The 19720-nt window shown below is 35.9% G+C and overlaps 1 protein-coding gene across 5 annotated transcripts in view; it reads left to right on the top strand.

Moving 5' to 3' along the window:
• RhoGAP93B (MyTH4 and RhoGAP_KIAA1688 domain-containing protein RhoGAP93B) overlaps positions 1-19720 on the top strand; it is a 338924-nt gene that overhangs the window by 73706 nt on the left and 245498 nt on the right. For all 5 annotated transcript variants that reach the window (XM_081742933.1, XM_081742932.1, XM_081742929.1 and 2 more), the window contains exon 2: positions 87-188. In XM_081742933.1, coding sequence (XP_081599059.1) covers positions 88-188 — 101 coding nt within the window. In that variant the 5' untranslated portion in view covers position 87. The remainder of the gene's footprint in view (positions 1-86; positions 189-19720) is intronic.

The following is a 19720-nucleotide window of genomic DNA, read 5'->3' as shown; positions in this document are numbered from 1 at the left end:
GAGTTATTTTCTTCATCAAATTTGAATATTTATTACCCTAGTTGTTATGCTGAATGAAATAACTTCACTTTTGTGTAATTTTTCAGGATGGAGTGGGTGGAAATAATTGAGCCACGCACCAAGGAGCACATGTATGCAAATCTGACCACTGGAGAATGTGTGTGGGATCCACCTCCCGGCGTTCCTGTGTGAGTACAACATTAGATTGTAACTTATTCGTTAATTACTCTGGTAGATGCATGCCTAGAGATCGTGATTCACATTATGGTAATATCTGTACATTATACAGGAGTCAGTGGCTTTTTAGTGTTTTTGTATAAGGGTAAAAATTTAGCTCCCTTTGGTTATATGTCATTGGAAAGAGTTAGTCAGCTATGGTTTGCTGTTTAGCGAAATAAGAAAAAATACATGATATAGTGTGAAGGACAATATACTTCTTGATTTATATGTAAGCAAAATAGAGATTAGGCAAATTTCCTTGAAGGCTCTAATCAAAATTGCGTACCTGATTACAAAACTTGTGTAAAACCACTGCATTTCTTGGCAGCATTGAAAGAAAAAAAATGTGCTTGGACTTGCTGCAGGGTTTAACCTTTAAAAGTTCTACTTACCTCGAACGAAATCCATTACATTTACTGGCAACAATTCGAAAACACTAAAATTATTTTCTCAGAGTTTCGAAAATTCGAGTTCCTGCTTAATTTCTACTATCGTTATTATAAAATTCCATGTTGTTTTGAAAATTGATTCCATAACACTCTTCTCTGCTCTTTTCATCCCAATTTTTAAGCAGTTTGGTTTACTACAAATTTCTTTATGTTACTAACTAACTGTGTGTTCATGTGCCTATTTGGAAGATACAAAATCACAAGACAGCCTACATGGCGGATTATTATCAGTTTTGGCCAAAATGTAGAGTCAAACGTTAGTAATCGAATTTGTTGATGGAAGTGATCCATCCACTTGATATTAAGATATGGGCTATCAAAAGTCAGTTCCCCATGTATTATTATGGGAGTAATTATGGATATGAGCCTTGCTTTATACATTACCCGCAGTGCTGTTGAGATTAGTGGGTTAGTATAATGCTCAGGATGCAAGATACTAATTTGTCCGTGGAATGCAACGCTAAAATGAAACTAAATGACTTTGTAAACAATTTTGAGGACTTAAATATTTTCTATTTGCTAATGTTCACTCATATTAAAGTATACTTCATTTATTTTGAGGTAAAATGCTATGTTTAAGCATAGGCTGGGTAAAATTTAGCTTGTTAAGGTGTTTGGTTTACCAAAAGCAAAACCCGTGTACACTGACACTGCTACTTAAAGAAGAACCTAATATCAACAAGACAAAGTTATGATTCGATGCTTAAGTTACCAAGTAGCCTCAGAGTTCTGTAAAATATATTCTTACAAAGAAATATTTGTGGTTCTTCTGTAATAGCTTATATCCTTGTTTAGTGCATTTTTATTTGCACACACTTGACCAGTCTTAAATTTCCTATGGTATTCAAGATATCCTGCTAGCCAATATTTACAATTTCGATCGACGTGGTTGTGGTACAATCTTTAATGAAAGTATATTAAATAGAATTACTTGTAACTTTGTTTAAAGCAGATATATCAATACTCGTGAACCGAATGTATTCGAGTTTCTCAATACTTGAACTCAGTACCCGAGTTCTATTGAGGGTAGTGAGCCCGAGCGTAATTGAGAATAGCGAGCTTGACCCTCAACCAGAATGGACATCTCATCTTACATATACCCACATGCTTTTTTATTTTCAATTTGTTACCATTTTCTTTTCGCGTAGAGTAATGTATGGATTATTTATGAACGAATTTTTAACACTTAGAATCTAATACATTCCAAGAATGTAGTGGGAATATTATTATTTATTATTTAAGGTACTCCTTGGAATCGTTCATGCTATTCTGTTTTCACATTTAGCACTAGTTTCCAGGAACTGTGAAAACCAGCACTTCGTATTTTCATTCCGTCCCTTATTTTTTGTGTACTGTAGCGTCACTTTTCAACACAAGGCTATATAAAGTCGTGGACCTTTGACAGTAAGATGAAGTCCAAACCACCGTAATATGTTCAGGGCTCTTCCACTGAAAGTCAAATTGGGACCCCTTGCATGAAGGACTGGCGCACTAGCCACTAGACCTTTGGAAAGGTCTTGCTAATTTGGAATGTTTAGTTTAATATTTCGAATCTTTTTACACAGTGGAAACACCAACAAGAAAATGCACCCCCTACCTATTTAATAGGGACGGCCAGAATTGGTTCCTGGCCGAACCGGTTTTCGGCTCTGAATGGATCCTGTTCTAGACGATCCGGTTCCGTAACCGGTTTTCGGATCTAGGTCTGGAAACGGTTCTTCGGATCCAGGTATGGAACTGGTTTCTAAAATCCGCTTCTGGAACCGGGTTTTCGGATCCAAGTCTGGAACCGGTTCCAGAACTTTGTGGCCATCCCTACGCTAAACCTGAGGTCCTGGCAGACTGAACAGTGTGCTAGATAAGCTGGTGGAAGGCGGCCGCTTATCTCATTTGCCTAAACAAACTGTGTAACTGGCAAATTCGTTGACTAAACAGGCAAACTGGCAAACTCACTTGGCTAAACACCCACTGGTGGACCAAATTTTTTCTGGGGGGCACAAGCGGGTCTGGGTGTGGTCCCCTTTGCAGTGTTTTGAAGGTGAACTTTGTGCCTCCTTTATGGGGCTTTTGGATCCAGGTATGGAACCGGTTCCTAAGATCCGGTTCTGAAAACCGGATCTCCAGGAACCGGTCGCGCCGTAACCGAAACTTTGTCGCCATCCCTACTATTTAATACAGTGCTGACCACCATTAGCCAGCAGAACTGCCCTAATTCGTCGTGTATAAATCAGGAAGGATTTCTAGAGAAATATTTTACTATTCATTATGCACTGCAGCACCTAGTTCCGTCAGTGGGGATGTAATAGGATATCTGCTCCCGAATGTGACTGGGAGCACCAGAATTTACCACTGTTCAATAATATTGAGATCTGGGGAACGGGCGGGCAAGAGGAGGTGTTGTAGTTGATTCCGATGTTCATTAAACCACATCCCAGGAGCTTCAGCAATGTGGTCGTGGAATAATTCGTCATTGGCCAGAAACATCATCTGGACCATAGGATGTATGTAATTATTTAAATGTGCAAATAATTACTGATAGTAAATAGTGTTGCCCTCGAGACGAGAAATGCATTTTCAAATTTGAGACGAGGTTATAATCATGACAATTATAGTCCTTTTGTCGAGATGAGACAAATTTCTCGAGTGTAACGGGACCGAGGCAAGTGCGGATCAGGCATCATAGTCATTGCCATGTTTCACGGTATGGAAGAGATGAGTACCTAAGCATTTTTGGGCGTCCACCACACATAAACACGACCTGTTATTGGAAATAAGATGAAAGAGGGCTGATAGGACCGTACTACTCTTTTTGAATAATCAATGGTCTTCTTGACATTCTCGGCACCATTTTCTTCGGTCTAAATTGTTGGCTGTGACCAGCGGTTTGGAAATTGCAACCAGAACGCATATATTAAGATTATACTGGTATAACGCATCAAAACGTGATTGTTCCAGTTCACTGGACCCAGGTGCTGATTCAGATCCGCAGTCACTTTTGGCGCATTCGCTGTGCGGCCTTTGGTGACATTCACCTTCAATACTCGCGATTCCTGTCACTGAAGCTTCTCTTTAGTCAATATTAGTTTTCACCAATGTTCTTTCATGAGATCTATAGGACTTCATCACATTGCATAATGTTCTTCACAATACACCTAACATGCTGACACCTTAGATATACGTAAACCAACTATCGCTTATTCACAATTTGGCCTGTTAAAGGTCTCATTGTACGTAATTACTGTGTGTCTGTCTGCTTCACCTTCAACACACGACTCTGTTCCACCCCCTCTTCCCTGATGTACAGTTTACGATCGCCTAAAATTTCACTAATACCGCTAAGGTATTGCATACGCATTCTCACTGTTACAACCTGGCACAACTGTGTTGCAAACTATAGATGTTTTCGTTACTTCGATTACCGTCTAAAAGTAGTTATAATTCAATTTAATTATTACTTGTTTGATATGTTTGTGCAAACGGCAAGATTGCGAACTAACTTTTTTGTTTAAAAGTGACGCCAAACATATGCCAGTGTTGTCAGAAGTACAGCCTTTAAAAATACATTAATAAGAATAAAAAACATTAATACATATACTGTCTAGGGTTTTCCCGCTATTCAGAATTTCTATACTTTGTATAATTTTTCTCGTATCTGACTGAATTATTTTGACTTGCGTTTTTCTGGGGTTTCCATCTTCCTCTTCAAATCACAACAATCAACTTTAACAATCGCATACAGTTACAAACCAAATCAAAAATAAACTTTTACTGATGTTATATTCTGGCAGTTCCGTAAAGTAATGCAGAAACCAACTCATATCTCCTCTCCCAATGCGTCCTTCAAACAATAGAACGCCACAAACACACAGCAGCGACTCTACAAAGAAAAAATGCAATAATTCATCAAACATTTAATACTTATTGATTGTGCCAAATGTTTGCAAAATGTATCTGAAAAATAGTTTTTGTCTTTGTAAAGCTCTTTTTTTTTTTTTTTTTTTTTTTTAATAGAAAATTAGTACGTATGGCTTCCAAAGTAGTGTAAATGCATCAGGTGCTATATAAATTAAAAGAATTTATTTGTAATAAATATACATAAGAAAAATATATTTACCTTATTATTTTTAGGGTAGCTAAAGCGTTTCATATGGTGTCACAGAAAATTCTGCTATGAAAACTTTAGAGATGTGGAATACAAGGTATATTGTTCTCTTGGTTTATCCAGTTGCTACGAGCTTGTGTTTAAAAACAGGAAAGAGGCTTCCAAATTAAAAACTTCCAAAGTAATTTTATTACTGTCTTAGGGCCAATTTTATTCTTAACATTACTAACGAACTATTTAAAATAGAAAAAAGATGATGAGCATATACAGTTTCTTGCTAATGCCACTTCCCTCACTGTTACTGGCGAGACATGAGATAAAACATTCGTGAAGGATGAACTAGAATTTATATAACTCTTTAATAGTAATATGTTAGGGCTAACTACTGGTAAAACTGAATTCTCACCTACTTCTGCTGTGGACAGCCAATAAATACTGAAAAATTATAATTACGAAAAAATGCAAGGTATGATTATATATATATATATATATATCTTACTATTAAAGAATAAGAATAAAAAAATATGCATGAATATTGATAGACATTTAAAATGGAATAACCGTTTTCAATACCGTACTAAAATATTGAGATAATTATCATCTGCATTTATACAACTCAAAAATGTTAATTTGGAAATACTGCACATGGAGTACGACAGTTATACAGAGTATAAATTACGATATGTAAAGTTGGAGTATTGACTAGGCTAAAGGAGACGGTGATGATGAAGTAATGAATGAAATGGTGGAACGAAGAAAGTGGGAGGAAACGGGAGAAGCCCGAGGAAATCCACCCACACGGTGTTTGTCCACCACAAAGGTCACTTGACGCGAGCTGAGATCGAACCAGGGACCCAAGCACCAGAGGTGAACGCTCTACCACTGAGCCACCGCGGCCCTCACTTCATTTCATTTCTCTACATCAGAGATAAGGGGCTTTCCCTGTTGGTCTAGTGGCTGGCGCGTGCGCCTTTGATACACATAGACCCCAGCTCAAGTCTCGGTGGGAAAGTATTAAAATTTAAACGTATTACGGTGGCCATATTCCAGCCTAAGTCCACGTCTCATAACCTCTGTGCTCAGAAGGAACGCTACATTTCAATAAACAAACACTAGAGATTACCTTCGAGCTGATGATTTATGTTGTACAGTTACAAGAAAAATTGCATCCTGCCTTCAGTATATTATTTCGTCAGTAACTTAAGTCAATTTGTAAGTCAATTACTTCGGATAAAATATTTCGGATTACAATATAAAGTGACAAAATAAATTATTTTCCGGAGAATTAACTCAAATTTAATAACTTACAATAGTTGTATATTCATAGTTTATATTATTCACATTAAGATAAATAATATGTTTTTCAGTAAGCGTGAATGAGTGATAGCCCTATGTAAATATAAAGGGAATATTATGTAAATTCATACTCATTTTGCAAATCTTAACTCTCGTGCATTATTTTAGAAGTCTTAGAGAAGATATCCCTTACAAATTGAAGTACGGTTTTCTGAACTGTATATTAAACTTGCAGGCGTTATGACTTACGACATATCTACAAGGGCTGGATAAAAAGTAATGGCAACGTCATTATAATTCTTACCTGACTTCGTGCCTGTTACATTCCTTCAATGTAATCGGCCTTCCATCTCTTTATCACCTTCGGCTGCATGTGTGGAAGGCGCCTTACATCGTCAGTGTATCAACCTTTGTCGTTGTCCCGTAGGGACCGCCATATGGTACGGATGATTGCTTCTCTTATATTGACAGTTTGCTTCAGCGAGAAGGTTAAATATTCTCAAATAATCATTGTTGTATCATTATCTGGAACATGCTAAGTAATATGAACTCAAACTGTAATCCTGTGTAATTTGAATTAGCATTTGAGAATATTGATCTAGAATCATATAGCATTAAGAGATGGACTTACGTTGATAATATTGAATACGGGAATCGGCCTTGCTTTGTAAATACGTGTTACTACTATTATTATTTTGTTGTAGGTGCTGCAGTAGGTATTTCAACAAAAACTTTTCATATAGTGTTAGGCTTACTACATAGGCCTAATTACATATTAGCATTCTCATATATAAATTACATATCAATTCTGCAAATAAATCATTATCAAAATGTACCACTGGACATGTACTTTAATACCAAATACGATTTTCACCCAAAATGTCATCAATATATACATATACATAAAATTTGGGCATAAAATTTGAACAAATACTTAGTGTACTCGTGCAAAAGTCATATCAATGAACATAACATGCACAGTGAATACAATTCTTTCTTATTTTAATTTGTTTTCATATTGCCAATACTAACGCACTTAACACATCTTACCAATCTCCCAACAATACGGGAAGAAAATTATTGCGGGGGTTATATTTCAGCAGCTTTGCAAGGTACTCTGATAAGACGGGGGATAATATTGTCAGTATTTAATTCTATTTAATTTGTATTTTGTGTTCATTACCAGTAAGTCTAGTATACAACATGCTGCGGTTGCAATTCGCATAATTCTTAATCATATTCTGAAATCTTCTGGTGAAAAGATGTGTGAAGACGTGCTTGAATACACGTACGTCATTTGTGAAGTTGGAATGGAAGAGCATTTTATTGCCGAGACTTTCCATTTTACAGATGTATAATGAAATGTTAGTGTATACTTTCACATATGAGATACTGCCAATGTGAATTTATACCTTATCTTAAAAACTTGAAAGTTCAGTTAATATAATCTTAAAAACTTGAAAGTTCGGTTAATAATAGAAATGTTCCATAAGTGAATGAATAGAAGCATAGAAGAATACGTTTCTTTGTTAAGCAGGTTTTTCATTACTTTAATGAATTAGGCCTTAATAATAGTTCAGTATCTTTCTCTGACAAAACAACAAAGCAAAATTTTGAACGCAGTCTATAGATACAAAAATGAAATCGACTTGTCTGTTATCATAAGGGAAAAACAGATGAACCGTTTGAAATGAATTTTTGAACACAGTTCCTTGATCATGATAAAATACTGATTTAAAGGCGAGGTTGGGGCCTAAATTATTTATGCCAAAAATAGAGTATCTCGGGACCCCTTTAATTTAGGAAGATGAAATTTGGTTTATAAACTCTCCATTAAAAATAATTTGACACGACTTACAACATTTTAGAAATTCCGGTTCTATAAAGGTAACAAAGAATGTCGCTTTTTGTGGAGGACTTTGATTAAAATGTGTATCCTAAGGGTGAGGAAGATTGTATTTTTAATGACATGCGGCTTCCCACGGTATTGTTTGCCACAACTCGATTTTGGTGTTGTTAGTTACGATGGAAGCGAGGAATAGGAAGAAGAAGAAGAACACAGCTGATCGATGATTTGAAAGATAGGAGAAAATATTGGGAGTTAAAAGAGGAAGCTGAAGATCGACAAAAGTGGAAAAAACATTTCCAGGCCAAATCTAAAATTGAAAAAAAAATCCTCATTAGTCCCAGGACCTGCCGAAAGGCAGAATACCTAATAATAATAATAATAATAAATGTAATGAGTTGGAATTCTGCAGTCAAAAGATAAATCCTTTATACTGAAATGAATAACGTTTAAACTCTTTAAAAACCCATAGATAAGGATGAAGAAGTATACGTTCCAAATACTTAAAAAGAGCTTTAAAAAATCTAACATTAGGATTGAGGTAGTTAAAAAATGGAAAGGAAAAGGAAGCTTTTCTTCGATGAATCTGATTGTGGTGGCGGTGGGGCATCTGAAGTACTTCTAGAATATATATATATATATATATATATATATATATATATATATATATAAAGAACAATTTAAAATATTGGTTTTTGTAATTGTACACAATATCGTCTCTCAGATAAATTCTCGGTGTGAAGAAATGACAAATATGTGTGCAACTTTTGAAACCATTCTTAGAATAAACGCTTTGGGTAGCAGTGATGCAATCAAAAAATTAATTACAACCTATTTGATGATTTGAGTGACAATCTTGTCAAAGAAAAGCGGATGTATAAGTCAGTATGTACAGGTACTTTTCCGGATATGACCAAGTCAACAGAAAGTAAAGGGTCTTTATTTCTTCTTCTCAATGAAATTAATAAATTGCAGTTATTCATGAAATTTGCATTCCACTCAGAATTTTAATTACTGTGATTGTTGTTGCAGGAGACGGGAGTTTAGTAACTTATCATTAATCAGAAACCATTTCAGATGAAAGAGCTAAACTTTGATGTTAATTTTAAACAGTTGTTCGGATGTTATTTAAACAACAAAATTTATCGAGTGATTACTTCGATTATGAACAACAGTTGTTCGAATATTTCAAATTGCGAACAGTTCGCGTAATTTTAGAAAAACTTGTATATGTAGAATAGGTATAGACTAACAATATTTTAGAACGAAAGACTATCAAAGAGCTTCACCGTATCATTGTGCTAAGAGGTTCATGACCTGTAGATTAGAATCTAGCTACAGCATCACGTGTTGATGCTCGTTAGAGGTAGAAAAAAAATCCCTCGCTCTCTTTTTTTTTATTTACAAATGTTGACAACTCCAAGAGATAACGCATTTGGTTTTGCTGTATTGTTCTGCATAATTTTTATATTCCCTTGTAGTAAACTTCCTGTGATATACAATCAAGAGTAAATAAACATTATACAGTATCCAGATGTTGTACTTAAAAATAATTTATTTGCTAAGTTAATCATCACTCGTTAGAGGTATATAATGCTCCTATCGTGAGAAAGCTTGATATGGCAACAGTGTTGGGAAGACGTCTTGAGTTGAGTCACTGGTGTGTTGCAGGAGGGATGTATTGTATTTCTGTATTACCACAACAAGGGGTGTGGGGGAGATATTTCTTATGTGACGAAGAGTCTGGCTCGGGATGGGATCGATGTCAATAAAGGAAACACGGTTCGTCTACTTGCGTTTTTTTTTTCCCTGTCTTCCCATTCTTTATAAGAGACAAAACGAGGTTGACCTTCTTTACATATCTACTGCGTACACAGACTCTCATATATATATGCACACATTTTTCTCCTTGACAGACTTGTTCGCTTTTTTTTCTTTCTTTAGCAATTTTTTTTTTTTTTTTTTTTTTTTTTTTTTTTTTTAACTTTTGAAAGAACACAGGAGTGAAGAGTCTTTAATGTAGAGAAAGGAATCAAATGTGAGATTTGCGGAGGAATCAAAATATTGAGACGTTTTATGTTACGCTATAGGAACAAGTTCTGCGTTCATCTTTATATGTTTGGTGTTCCAAATGCAAACAGAAGTCAGTTCTACGATAGAAAGAACAAGATGAAGTGGAGAAAGCAGGGTTTAGATATAAATGGCTCAAGATCTGTGTATAAAAGACAACATCCCAAATTTGGCAAGTGAGGCTAAGAAATTTTCAAGATAGCCGGTTGTGGGACCAGAACCACATCATTTCCCACCTGGATTCGAACCTGCATATCTCTTGCCGAAGGTACGTTCTAACTATATAGCCACAAGATAAGTGTCCACTAGATCACCGAAGTGGAACAAGAAATGTTAAATTTCATCTTCACCTTCCAGATGAAGATTAGGCAGACCCACCAACCCTACAACGAACGGAAAACGAATAGGAAACTTAGACTATTTTATTCCCCTCTATAAAGGTGATCTACTATATTGGGATTGATGTGTATTGACCTCAGCCTGTCGTTTTAAATATAGTGTATGATTTGTCGTCTGAGAATCAGAATAAACATTTTTTAAGACTAGAAACTTTGAAGAGTTGCCTATGGGTGATACCTTCTCAGTGCTACAATCAACCTGCCAGTGAAGTGTTGATATGAATTAAAATTGAGATTTTTTTTTCGTGGAGTATGATTTTGTTCATATTGTATAAATGAGTGTGTCATTAGTAATAGTTTCAGGAAATTTAGAAAGAGTAGCTTTTCCCTTAGAAATCAGTGCACAAATGAATTATTTTTCTTTCCTATTGTTTGGTTGAAGCGTAAGGTCTCGTTATTACCAGGGCTACGATATGTTATCTGTAGCTTAAGATGACATCGAATCCGCGATCCCAGAACGCACTTGTGTCTCAATGGTTAATGTTATTCTTGGCTATAATTTTGATAAATAAGGATGTATTCGCAGTTGAAAGTACCAAGTAGTTCACATCCATTGGCCGATATATGACGCAGGAGCACAGTTTTACAATCCGAGAAAAGCAGACAAACAGAATGAGAAAAGGAGGGAAAGGGGTGTAGGAGAGTAAGTGTTGAAAGTATATGCACGTAAGTTATGGATCCACGAGTAGTGTGCCTGCAAAATCCTTGGTGACACTATGTCCTTGTTTGACTTATTTACTTTTTTTTTTTTTTTTTTTTTTTTTTTTAATAATTATCATCAAGTTACGTGCCTCTATGAGAAGATTTTGTCGACCAATAGCATTAGTCACAGTTTGAATATGTGTACAGAGGATCTAGTTAAATTGCTAAGCAAAGGGAGAACTGACAATGAGATTTCTATGTTCATGTCTCTTCACAGATGCAAACTTCGCTTGAAATTTCCGTCAATAAAAAGTTGCATGTATGGTAGTAATAACAATAATAAGTCTTTTGTGGAAAAATAAAGCTATTAATCTAAGATTACCAGAACAAGTTAATTCTGTGAAACTCAATCTCAGCGCAATAGTTAATCAGTGCTAACAGTCAATGTTAAAACGTGATTATATTCTACACATCTAGACGCAATTACATCAATTATCTGTGCTAACCACACATCGTCATCCACCAATAACGTACAAATATGACAACAGCGGGAATCGTTCCGATCATCTCATATCCTACATCGTAAAATATTTCAAAATTAATTAATGGTCCAGTAATATATTCATACATTCATTTTTATCTACGATAAATCCAATGTCAAAAGTCACTTCACAGCTTCCTTAGCGCTTCTCAGCAGACTGATTTCAGCTATATTAATAATTTCAATTAGAAACAGCAGGTACTTCGTTTCCTCGATTATCGACAATCTGCCACAAACACTGCTTATTGTAACCCGATGTTTTTTTTTTTTTTTTAATTGCATTATGGCTCTGTAATTCGCCTGAATTGACTGCCATTTCACCCATGTCGGTTGCTTTCGTTTACAAGGAAGTTACCTCTTTCGGCCGTCTTCCGTCCATCATAACTCAGGCAAGAGCGCACTTTATGCAGAACAAGTGATTTTGCCATATTGTTGACATGACGCAAGGTAGGAATAAGTAGGATAATGTTAGCTTGGGGTTAGGGAAGTTTGGACCCATTTTGTTAAAATTAACAGAATATAATTGCTCGTATTGCTATGTATTGTATCAGTTCCTATGAGTGGTCTGCACAAAATCCACTTTTACCATAACAATAACAAATAACTAATTAAATAAAAACTTAATAGGTACCCTGTATGTTGTGTGCTGTCTGTGAATACAATGAATTCTCAATCTGCTTCAGCCAGGTCCATTGTTCAATTTCTGTAATCCTAAATAAATCGGGTTTATGCTAAATCAGAGAAATAAAGCTGGCTAACAAGTATAAATTGTTCTTTGATTTACCGTGTGTAGTATGTTAGTTAGAAATTTTAATACTGGACTGTTCGTTTTTATGATAAAATTATCATAATCCAATTCAATACTGCAAGCACACCTTCGTTGGAGAACGTTTCAATCGAGCACGAAATAGTCATCATGGAATAGTAAGGGATGTATTTTCACGCTGGAATTGTTTGTTCGCCCACCCTTCTTTCAAAGTTGGCTCTGAATGCAAAAATTTATTCCTCACGCTTATCGTGTTCTGCAGTCATAAATCCTCTTCTTCTCGTGAGATACGAGTTATCTTCGTAGATGGCAATGTTTGCCAAGCGGTTCTTGAGAAAGCGGACAAGACTCACATTCAATATGCTTATACTGGATATAAAAACGCTAGTTATCTTCGAAGTATGACATGTAATAGTTAGAAAAGAGGGTCTTCGGCGCTTCGAGGCAACGTTAGTAATAATTGTCAGTATTGTGAGAACAACCAATTTGTTTCCGTAACAATAACAATTTTGAATACAAAAAAAGCACTGTAACAAATGAGAGTATGGCAAAGAAAGTTTTGATTGTAGTTAATATGTATTGGCAAGCAAGAAAGTTGGCACGATTGTAATGCTTGGTGTAGAAGCGCGTCTTTATGTTTGTGTGTCAGTATGTCTGGCGGCGAGATACTTCTCAATTCTCTGTTCTGAGCTCTTCACCAGCATTGTGGAAATGATTAATTACTTAGTAACTGTAATTAAATTTTACTTCATTAAATTGTGTAACTGTGATTACTGGTTTTGGTAATAACCTATATACGAGGGTTGTTACAAAAGTTCTAAGCCTACTTATGAACAGAGCAGCAGAGAGTTTATGGGTGGTGTTAGTTTCCAACATAGTGAGTGCTCTGACAAGTCAACACAGTTTGTCCATCGATGTTCAAGTGGGTTAATGTCGGTGACAAAAAATGATTTGTTAAAAGCGTGCAAAATTTCATCTAGTCATGCATGATGTCATAATCAGTGTCAAAATGAGTACCTTTCAACTTTTTTTTAAGCTTTGAAAAGAGAGAAGAGTCAGAAGGTGACAAATCAGGCGAATAAGTTGGGGCAATCTGTAACCACAATCGTGAAATGTTGCCATTGCGATGGCGGACTTCTTGCTAGGGGCATTGTCTTGATGGAGGAGCACACCTGTTGTCAGTTTCCTACGACGCTTCTGCCGAATACAGGGTACGGCAAAAAGATCCCCGTATTTGGAGAGGTATGAGTTGTGGTGGGGATACAGCGGCGAGGGGTATCAGTCGATAGCGGTATACGTGTCATTTTCAGTACTCGCAATGGCGTAGCGTGGTGAGCGTGATACGTTTGTTGTGGAGGAGTATAGGCTATTCTAATGGTGGCTCTGTGATCACTACTCAGCTGGCATTTCGCATTTGATTCGGATTTGGCCGACATGATTCTGTTCCGAATAGAAAAACTGTTTATTCAGGTTTGGGTCTCAGACTTTAGACCAACAGGTTCTGCACTGAGAAAAAAATCGCCTGACCGATCTCGGACCATAACGACGCCGGAAAATGTGGCGCGTGTGTGAGACTTCATCCAGCAATCCCTAAAGCGTTCTTACGTTTTTAGAACAATAACTTTTTTGGTTACCTTATAGTTTCGTGAATTCTCAGTATAAAATTCATGCTAAACATTCAACACTATCTCTTCCTATTGTAAGTCAAGAAAAAATGCATGCAAACAGAAATACGGAATTAATAGAAAACATACCTTCTTACTTAAGTTCCTTCAAATGCAGATTTCAGACACAGAAATTGTCAAGCTGGTAATACTGTATCTACCAGTTAATTTTGGAGCAAATCCTTTTTCGTTGTTTTTTCGTAACTCATAGGATATAAATCGCTTTGCTCAGAACGTAAAGTCAAAATGGAGATGAGAGACCCTCGAGAGAAAAAGGATACGTCACTTTACATAAACGCTATAAAATCAGATCAGCACTTCGTATTGATTATAGGGTTAAGAAGTAGAAAAAAAGAGAAAATAATTGACGACACTCAATTTCATTTTGACTGTTATTTTCGGCGTTGGATGGCAAAGTGGCTTAAGTCACTTTTGAGACATTTTGAGATATTCAGACTTTTATTAGGGTCAATATAAAAATAATCGGACAAAAAGTACAAAGTTCTGTTGTGAATCCTTTATGTTGCTAAGATATGTCGCCAACTCGGAAAGTGCAGTGTGTCAGAATATTTTTGTATACAGAGTTCTTGTATTTTCAGTGAAATAGCACATAATTGAGGGGCTGGAATGAAGAGTGCTGCTGGTCATTTCTAGATATTGAGATACATATTAAAAATAAATATAGGAAATTCTACAAGTATTACCGTATAGATTTTTATCCCTATATAACTAGACGTTTATCTGTGAAGACTCGCTATGTTAAACATATCAGTATCTAAATTGAAGAGTAATATTGACTTATGCCACTTTGTCATCCAACTCCTTGTGTAACAAAACAGTATGTTGACAATAACAATGCACAGCAGTAAATGAACGTAAAAATAAGTATAAAAAAAATGGCAACATCAATGTAAACAGAAACATGAATAATGAACGCAAACTGGAACACTATGCATCATCATTACTGTCACAGTACATATCATCATCATCTCCATGCTGGTCACTGTTCTTTAAAGACAAGTAGTGATGATGGATAGGTGATATAAATGGCAACAAGTCAATTACGTTCTTCTTTAGCTTGCTGGTGAGTCGAGGCCCTTTCTAAAGTTGTTCTTGTTGAATGCTGTATGACTTACGCCAGTTTGCCGTGCAGGGTCATCGTGAATTCTAATTTACGACGTTCTTTATGCTACCATGTCTTGCCTTATTTTTAACTCTGAGATACGCAACTTTGCCATCCAATAGGTTATGGTTTCAAGTTCACGGGAATGACTTAATCTCGTTTATATATATGCGTTGGATGGTATATATATATATATATATATATATATATATATATATATATATATATATATATATATATATATATATATATATATATATATATATATATATATGCCATCCAACGCATTTGCCCCGAAAGGGTATTCACACTTTATTACAAGATGTAAATACAGAGTATGGTCACTAGAATTCTTATCTTGTCACGAATATCCGCATTTTTATCCCTCATCCACACAGGAAGCAAAAATATATCTGCATCCGCACAGACCTATAACAATAAGTATCTGTGGGTTTTCTTAAATTTCCCCGCTATCTTCATTCCACAGAGTTTCTCATAATTTAATTGCTCTAAGGTGTAGACAAGTAGTGGCTAAACTTTTTGATTCAATGATCCAACTTAGAGTTGAAAATCTTTGCGATCTACCACAGTCCGTTGGCTGATACTGTAACCTATTATTATATACACGTGTATACGAGGATATAGGGGGATACGAACAAAATCTCGCGGCCGAAACATCGCCGCCCAAAATCTCGCCGGCCGATACCTCGCGGGACAAAATATCGTCGGGCCAAAACCTCGCGTGGCCAAAACCTCGCGGGACGAAATCTCGCTGGGCCAAAACCTCGCAACCCAAAACATCGCGTGGCCAAAACCTCACCGCGAATGAAACTTTTCTTTAAAATTTACCCAATGAGTTTCTTAATATGCAATTCCACATTACAAATAATAATAATAATAATAATAATAATAATAATAATAATAATAATAATAATAAGAAGAAGAAGAAGAAGAAGAAGAAGAAGATACAAAACATCGTGTGCGTGGTCTTTCTCGGGTTATTCCCGTTTCCTCCCACTTTCTTTATTCGATCATTTCCTTCATCCTGGCCATCTACGTCTCCTTTAACCTACAGGACATAATCAAGGGACGTCGTAAAAACTCATATATTATTTCATACTTTCATAAATATTACTAGATTTTTGTTAAAATTGTAAGTTTTTGGATGTTCCAAAGTTCACGAAACTAACCCGGTAGTTGTCATTACTTTCCTTATGCAGACTTTCTTTCCCTATAACCAGTTTAAAAACATCCTGTCGCCCTACCTTCACATTGAAATCCTCTAATACAGAAATATAATTTTCATATGGTATCGCGGGACTTGGTCAAATACCCGTGATACTTCTTCTGAAACAGCGTCTTTTATACCGTCATCCTTATCATCTGTTGGAACATTTACATTTTGGTCAGGCGAGATTTTGGGTATGGCGATATTTTGGGGCGCGAGGTTTTGGAAGACAAGGTTTAGCCAGGCGAGGTTTTGGCCCGGCAAGATTTTGGCTCGCGAGGTTTTGGGGTGGACGTTTTGGGCGGCGAGATTTTGGTCCGCGAGGTTTTGGGAGGCGAGGTTTTGGTCCGCGAGGTTTTGTACCCAAACCAGATATAGGACCTATTTATAAAATTTTATTAAAACGTTTGCAGAAAAATAATTAGTAATGAAAGATATTTTATCACTAACCTTGAAAGAAAAACATCAAAAGTTTGTACTGAATTTCCTCTGAAAGTTGTGAAAAGCATGGTTTGCAATTGGTCAAGCGTAAACGAAGGCAGAATTTTAAGTGTTCATCGGTTGAACACGTTCTGTATTTGGACCTGATTATTTTCATCTCAGAAAAGGTTGCTTCATAAGGATTGGTTGAGGCGGAGAATGTTGTTAGACGAAAAGCTGAATTTCTCGAACAAGGATACTTCTCTCTATGAAGAAGGGACCAAACGTTATTTTCAGACGCTTTTCCCTTCATAAAAATATAAGTTTGTAGTTGCAGTGTTTCGTGCTCTATATCCAATCCGCATTAAAAAAAAAAAAAGTAAATAAAGATAAAAGAAGTGTTTTTAATCCTTCCCGAAAAGAGCTATTTCGGTACAAAATTCCACTGGCACTGTCTAACGAAGATATCCAATTAAGGGAAAATTTTCAGATTGCTTTTCTAAAGGTCGGAATGAAAAAATCAATATGGATTGGAAGAGTCTATGGAGCTAAGTACGTTGATTATGATTTTATCTTTGCTTTGAGGTTGGTTCAACTAAATTCATTTAAGAAAGAAGAAACAGAAAATAGACCCAGAAACAAAAACAAAATTCATCCGTTTGTTTCTGTCTGTGTGTGCTATTTCGTACTTTGTGTATAAGATTTTTTTTTTAAAGATAACACCACTTTTCTAAAAGGTTTCACGATTTATCGATACTCAGAGCGGCGATCGATTAATTGGCCAGTCTTGCTGTAGGACATTATTGCAGAACGGTAGAGAAAAGAAATCATTGACGAGCGTACAACGCGAGCAAATGAAATTGCGATGAATAATCGATTCTCCAGGTAAGGTCTCTTAGTAATAATTGGTAGATGCGACTGGGAACTTCTACAGGAAAATCTCACCGACTTTAACAGTAGATTGGACCCTTACGTTGCAGTATTTTGCACTTCACGCTGTATAACTTGGTTTGAGAACAATTTTACATATAAATATACACTAAAGTGAGACATGTGTTACTCAACAGCATGTTAATGAGTAGATTCAGCAGTTATATTATTCTGTATGCTGGAGGAGACGTTTAATGCTTGTATACGATTTTTTTAAGACTTTAATTTGGAACAAATCGTTGCATGCAATCAGCACTATAATTACGTTTGCTGGCACGCGAGATGTTCACCTGCGTAATATGCTCAGTCAGTTTAGTTTTCATTTTGTTCATTATTTTTCATGTGCAAATGTGAGAGAACTTCCTTCCATTGTCATTATAGCAGGTATAATAGCATCACGTGATAGTTTTTTTTCTTATCTTTAAAATGTGTGGATCTTGTTTTCGATTTGAATGTAAGAACGAGTTCCTGTATGTGAATATTGGGTTGTTATAATTAAGTAAACTTTCGCTGCTTAACTGACTCGAGACAAAAATCTATTTGCAGTAGACGCACAAATTTAGGAAGGAAGAATGTTCATGCTAGACACTACAAATTTTACTTGGTGTGTGCTGCAATTTTGTTCTACGACTTCCAACAAACCACTGATTATCACAGGGACCAGTACCACTAGCGTACGCAGGAATTTATTTCGGGGAAGGGTCCAAACTCAATATGAGGGTATTTTATATTAAAATTCCTGAAATTGCCCCTAAAATTAGCCTAAATTTACACAAAAGTCGAAATTTCGGGGAGTCCGGAGCCCGAAGACCCACTCCCTGCGTACGTCCCTGACCAGTACGTAGGGCTATACGATATCCGGATTTGGATATAGAAAATTAATATCTACAAAATGTCGAAACTTGGTCAATAAATTGAAGTATCGCACAGTCCTAATCCTAAGTATACATACGAGCAGACAGACATCCAGCAATTACTTTTTCTGCATGTAGGAGAAACGTGAGAATCCGTTAAAATATCAAATTAGATTTTGTTTTTTTAAGATCCCATACTTTCTTCTCTCCTACCGCCGCTCGAAAGCAAAAAACATTTTTTTAAAGATCAGAAATTGAACTCTTGACTCTTGCATACATAACTTTTATAATAAAATGGAAAATATCGAAAATCTTAATACGACGACATTGAAATATCGCATCTCAACTCTTTCAGTATGCATTACAATCGCGTGGGCTTATATAAGAGGAGACATAGCTTTATTGGTGGAACAGTTTTATCAAAATAAGTCAGGCCTAAAGATGCAAAAAACCAACTTTTTTGGGGGGACGGAGGATTTTTCATAAAAAGTAACTTTTTAAAAACGAGAATTTCCGCTTTTTTTTGACTTTTTAAGACTTTGTTGTTGAAGTACTACTTTTGTTTCCCTGTAGTGGATTCTACAAGTAAGATAGTATGTTTACAATACCCAGTGCATGTGAGTCCTATGCTTAGTCCGAGCCTGGTTGTCTTGATTGCTTTCGAAACTGGCATTGCAGTTGTTGCCAGCTAGTGTGTTATGCAACCACCATATCCCAAATGTCGTTTTGATTGTCTAACTATCTTATTAAGTAACTGGAAGGTATATATTTTGATATGTTTTATTGGTTGCCTAAATTCAATCTGGCAAGCAAGAAAACGTACCGTAAACCAGGAAACAAATACAAAAGTTTTTTTGTACAAACTATTGCTTATATCTTGTTTTCTGTTCGGAACACATTATCGTGAGGTTCATAGAGTTCAATTTACAAAATTGGAGCTATGAACGGCTTTTTGGGGAATTCTGTTATTTAACATCATTCTTCAGAATTCTTTTTCTTTGCTGTTACATAGTCTCAAAAAGATTTTAAATATGAAATTTGTGGATAGCGTTTAAAGTTCTCTCCCTCAAATTTTAGCGGCCTCAATAAATGTTACATACAGTTATAAGGAAGTTTTAGTTTATTCAGAAATTTTAAGTGAAAATTTTGTTCCATGAAATCTAATACATTTT

Source organism: Thermobia domestica, chromosome 16, assembly GCF_964235325.1.
Source record: "Thermobia domestica chromosome 16, izTheDome1.hap1.1, whole genome shotgun sequence".
NCBI lineage: Eukaryota > Metazoa > Arthropoda > Insecta > Zygentoma > Lepismatidae > Thermobia > Thermobia domestica.
The sequence above is the reverse complement of the archived record's forward strand: the minus strand, read 5'-3'. Positions and strand labels throughout refer to the sequence as shown.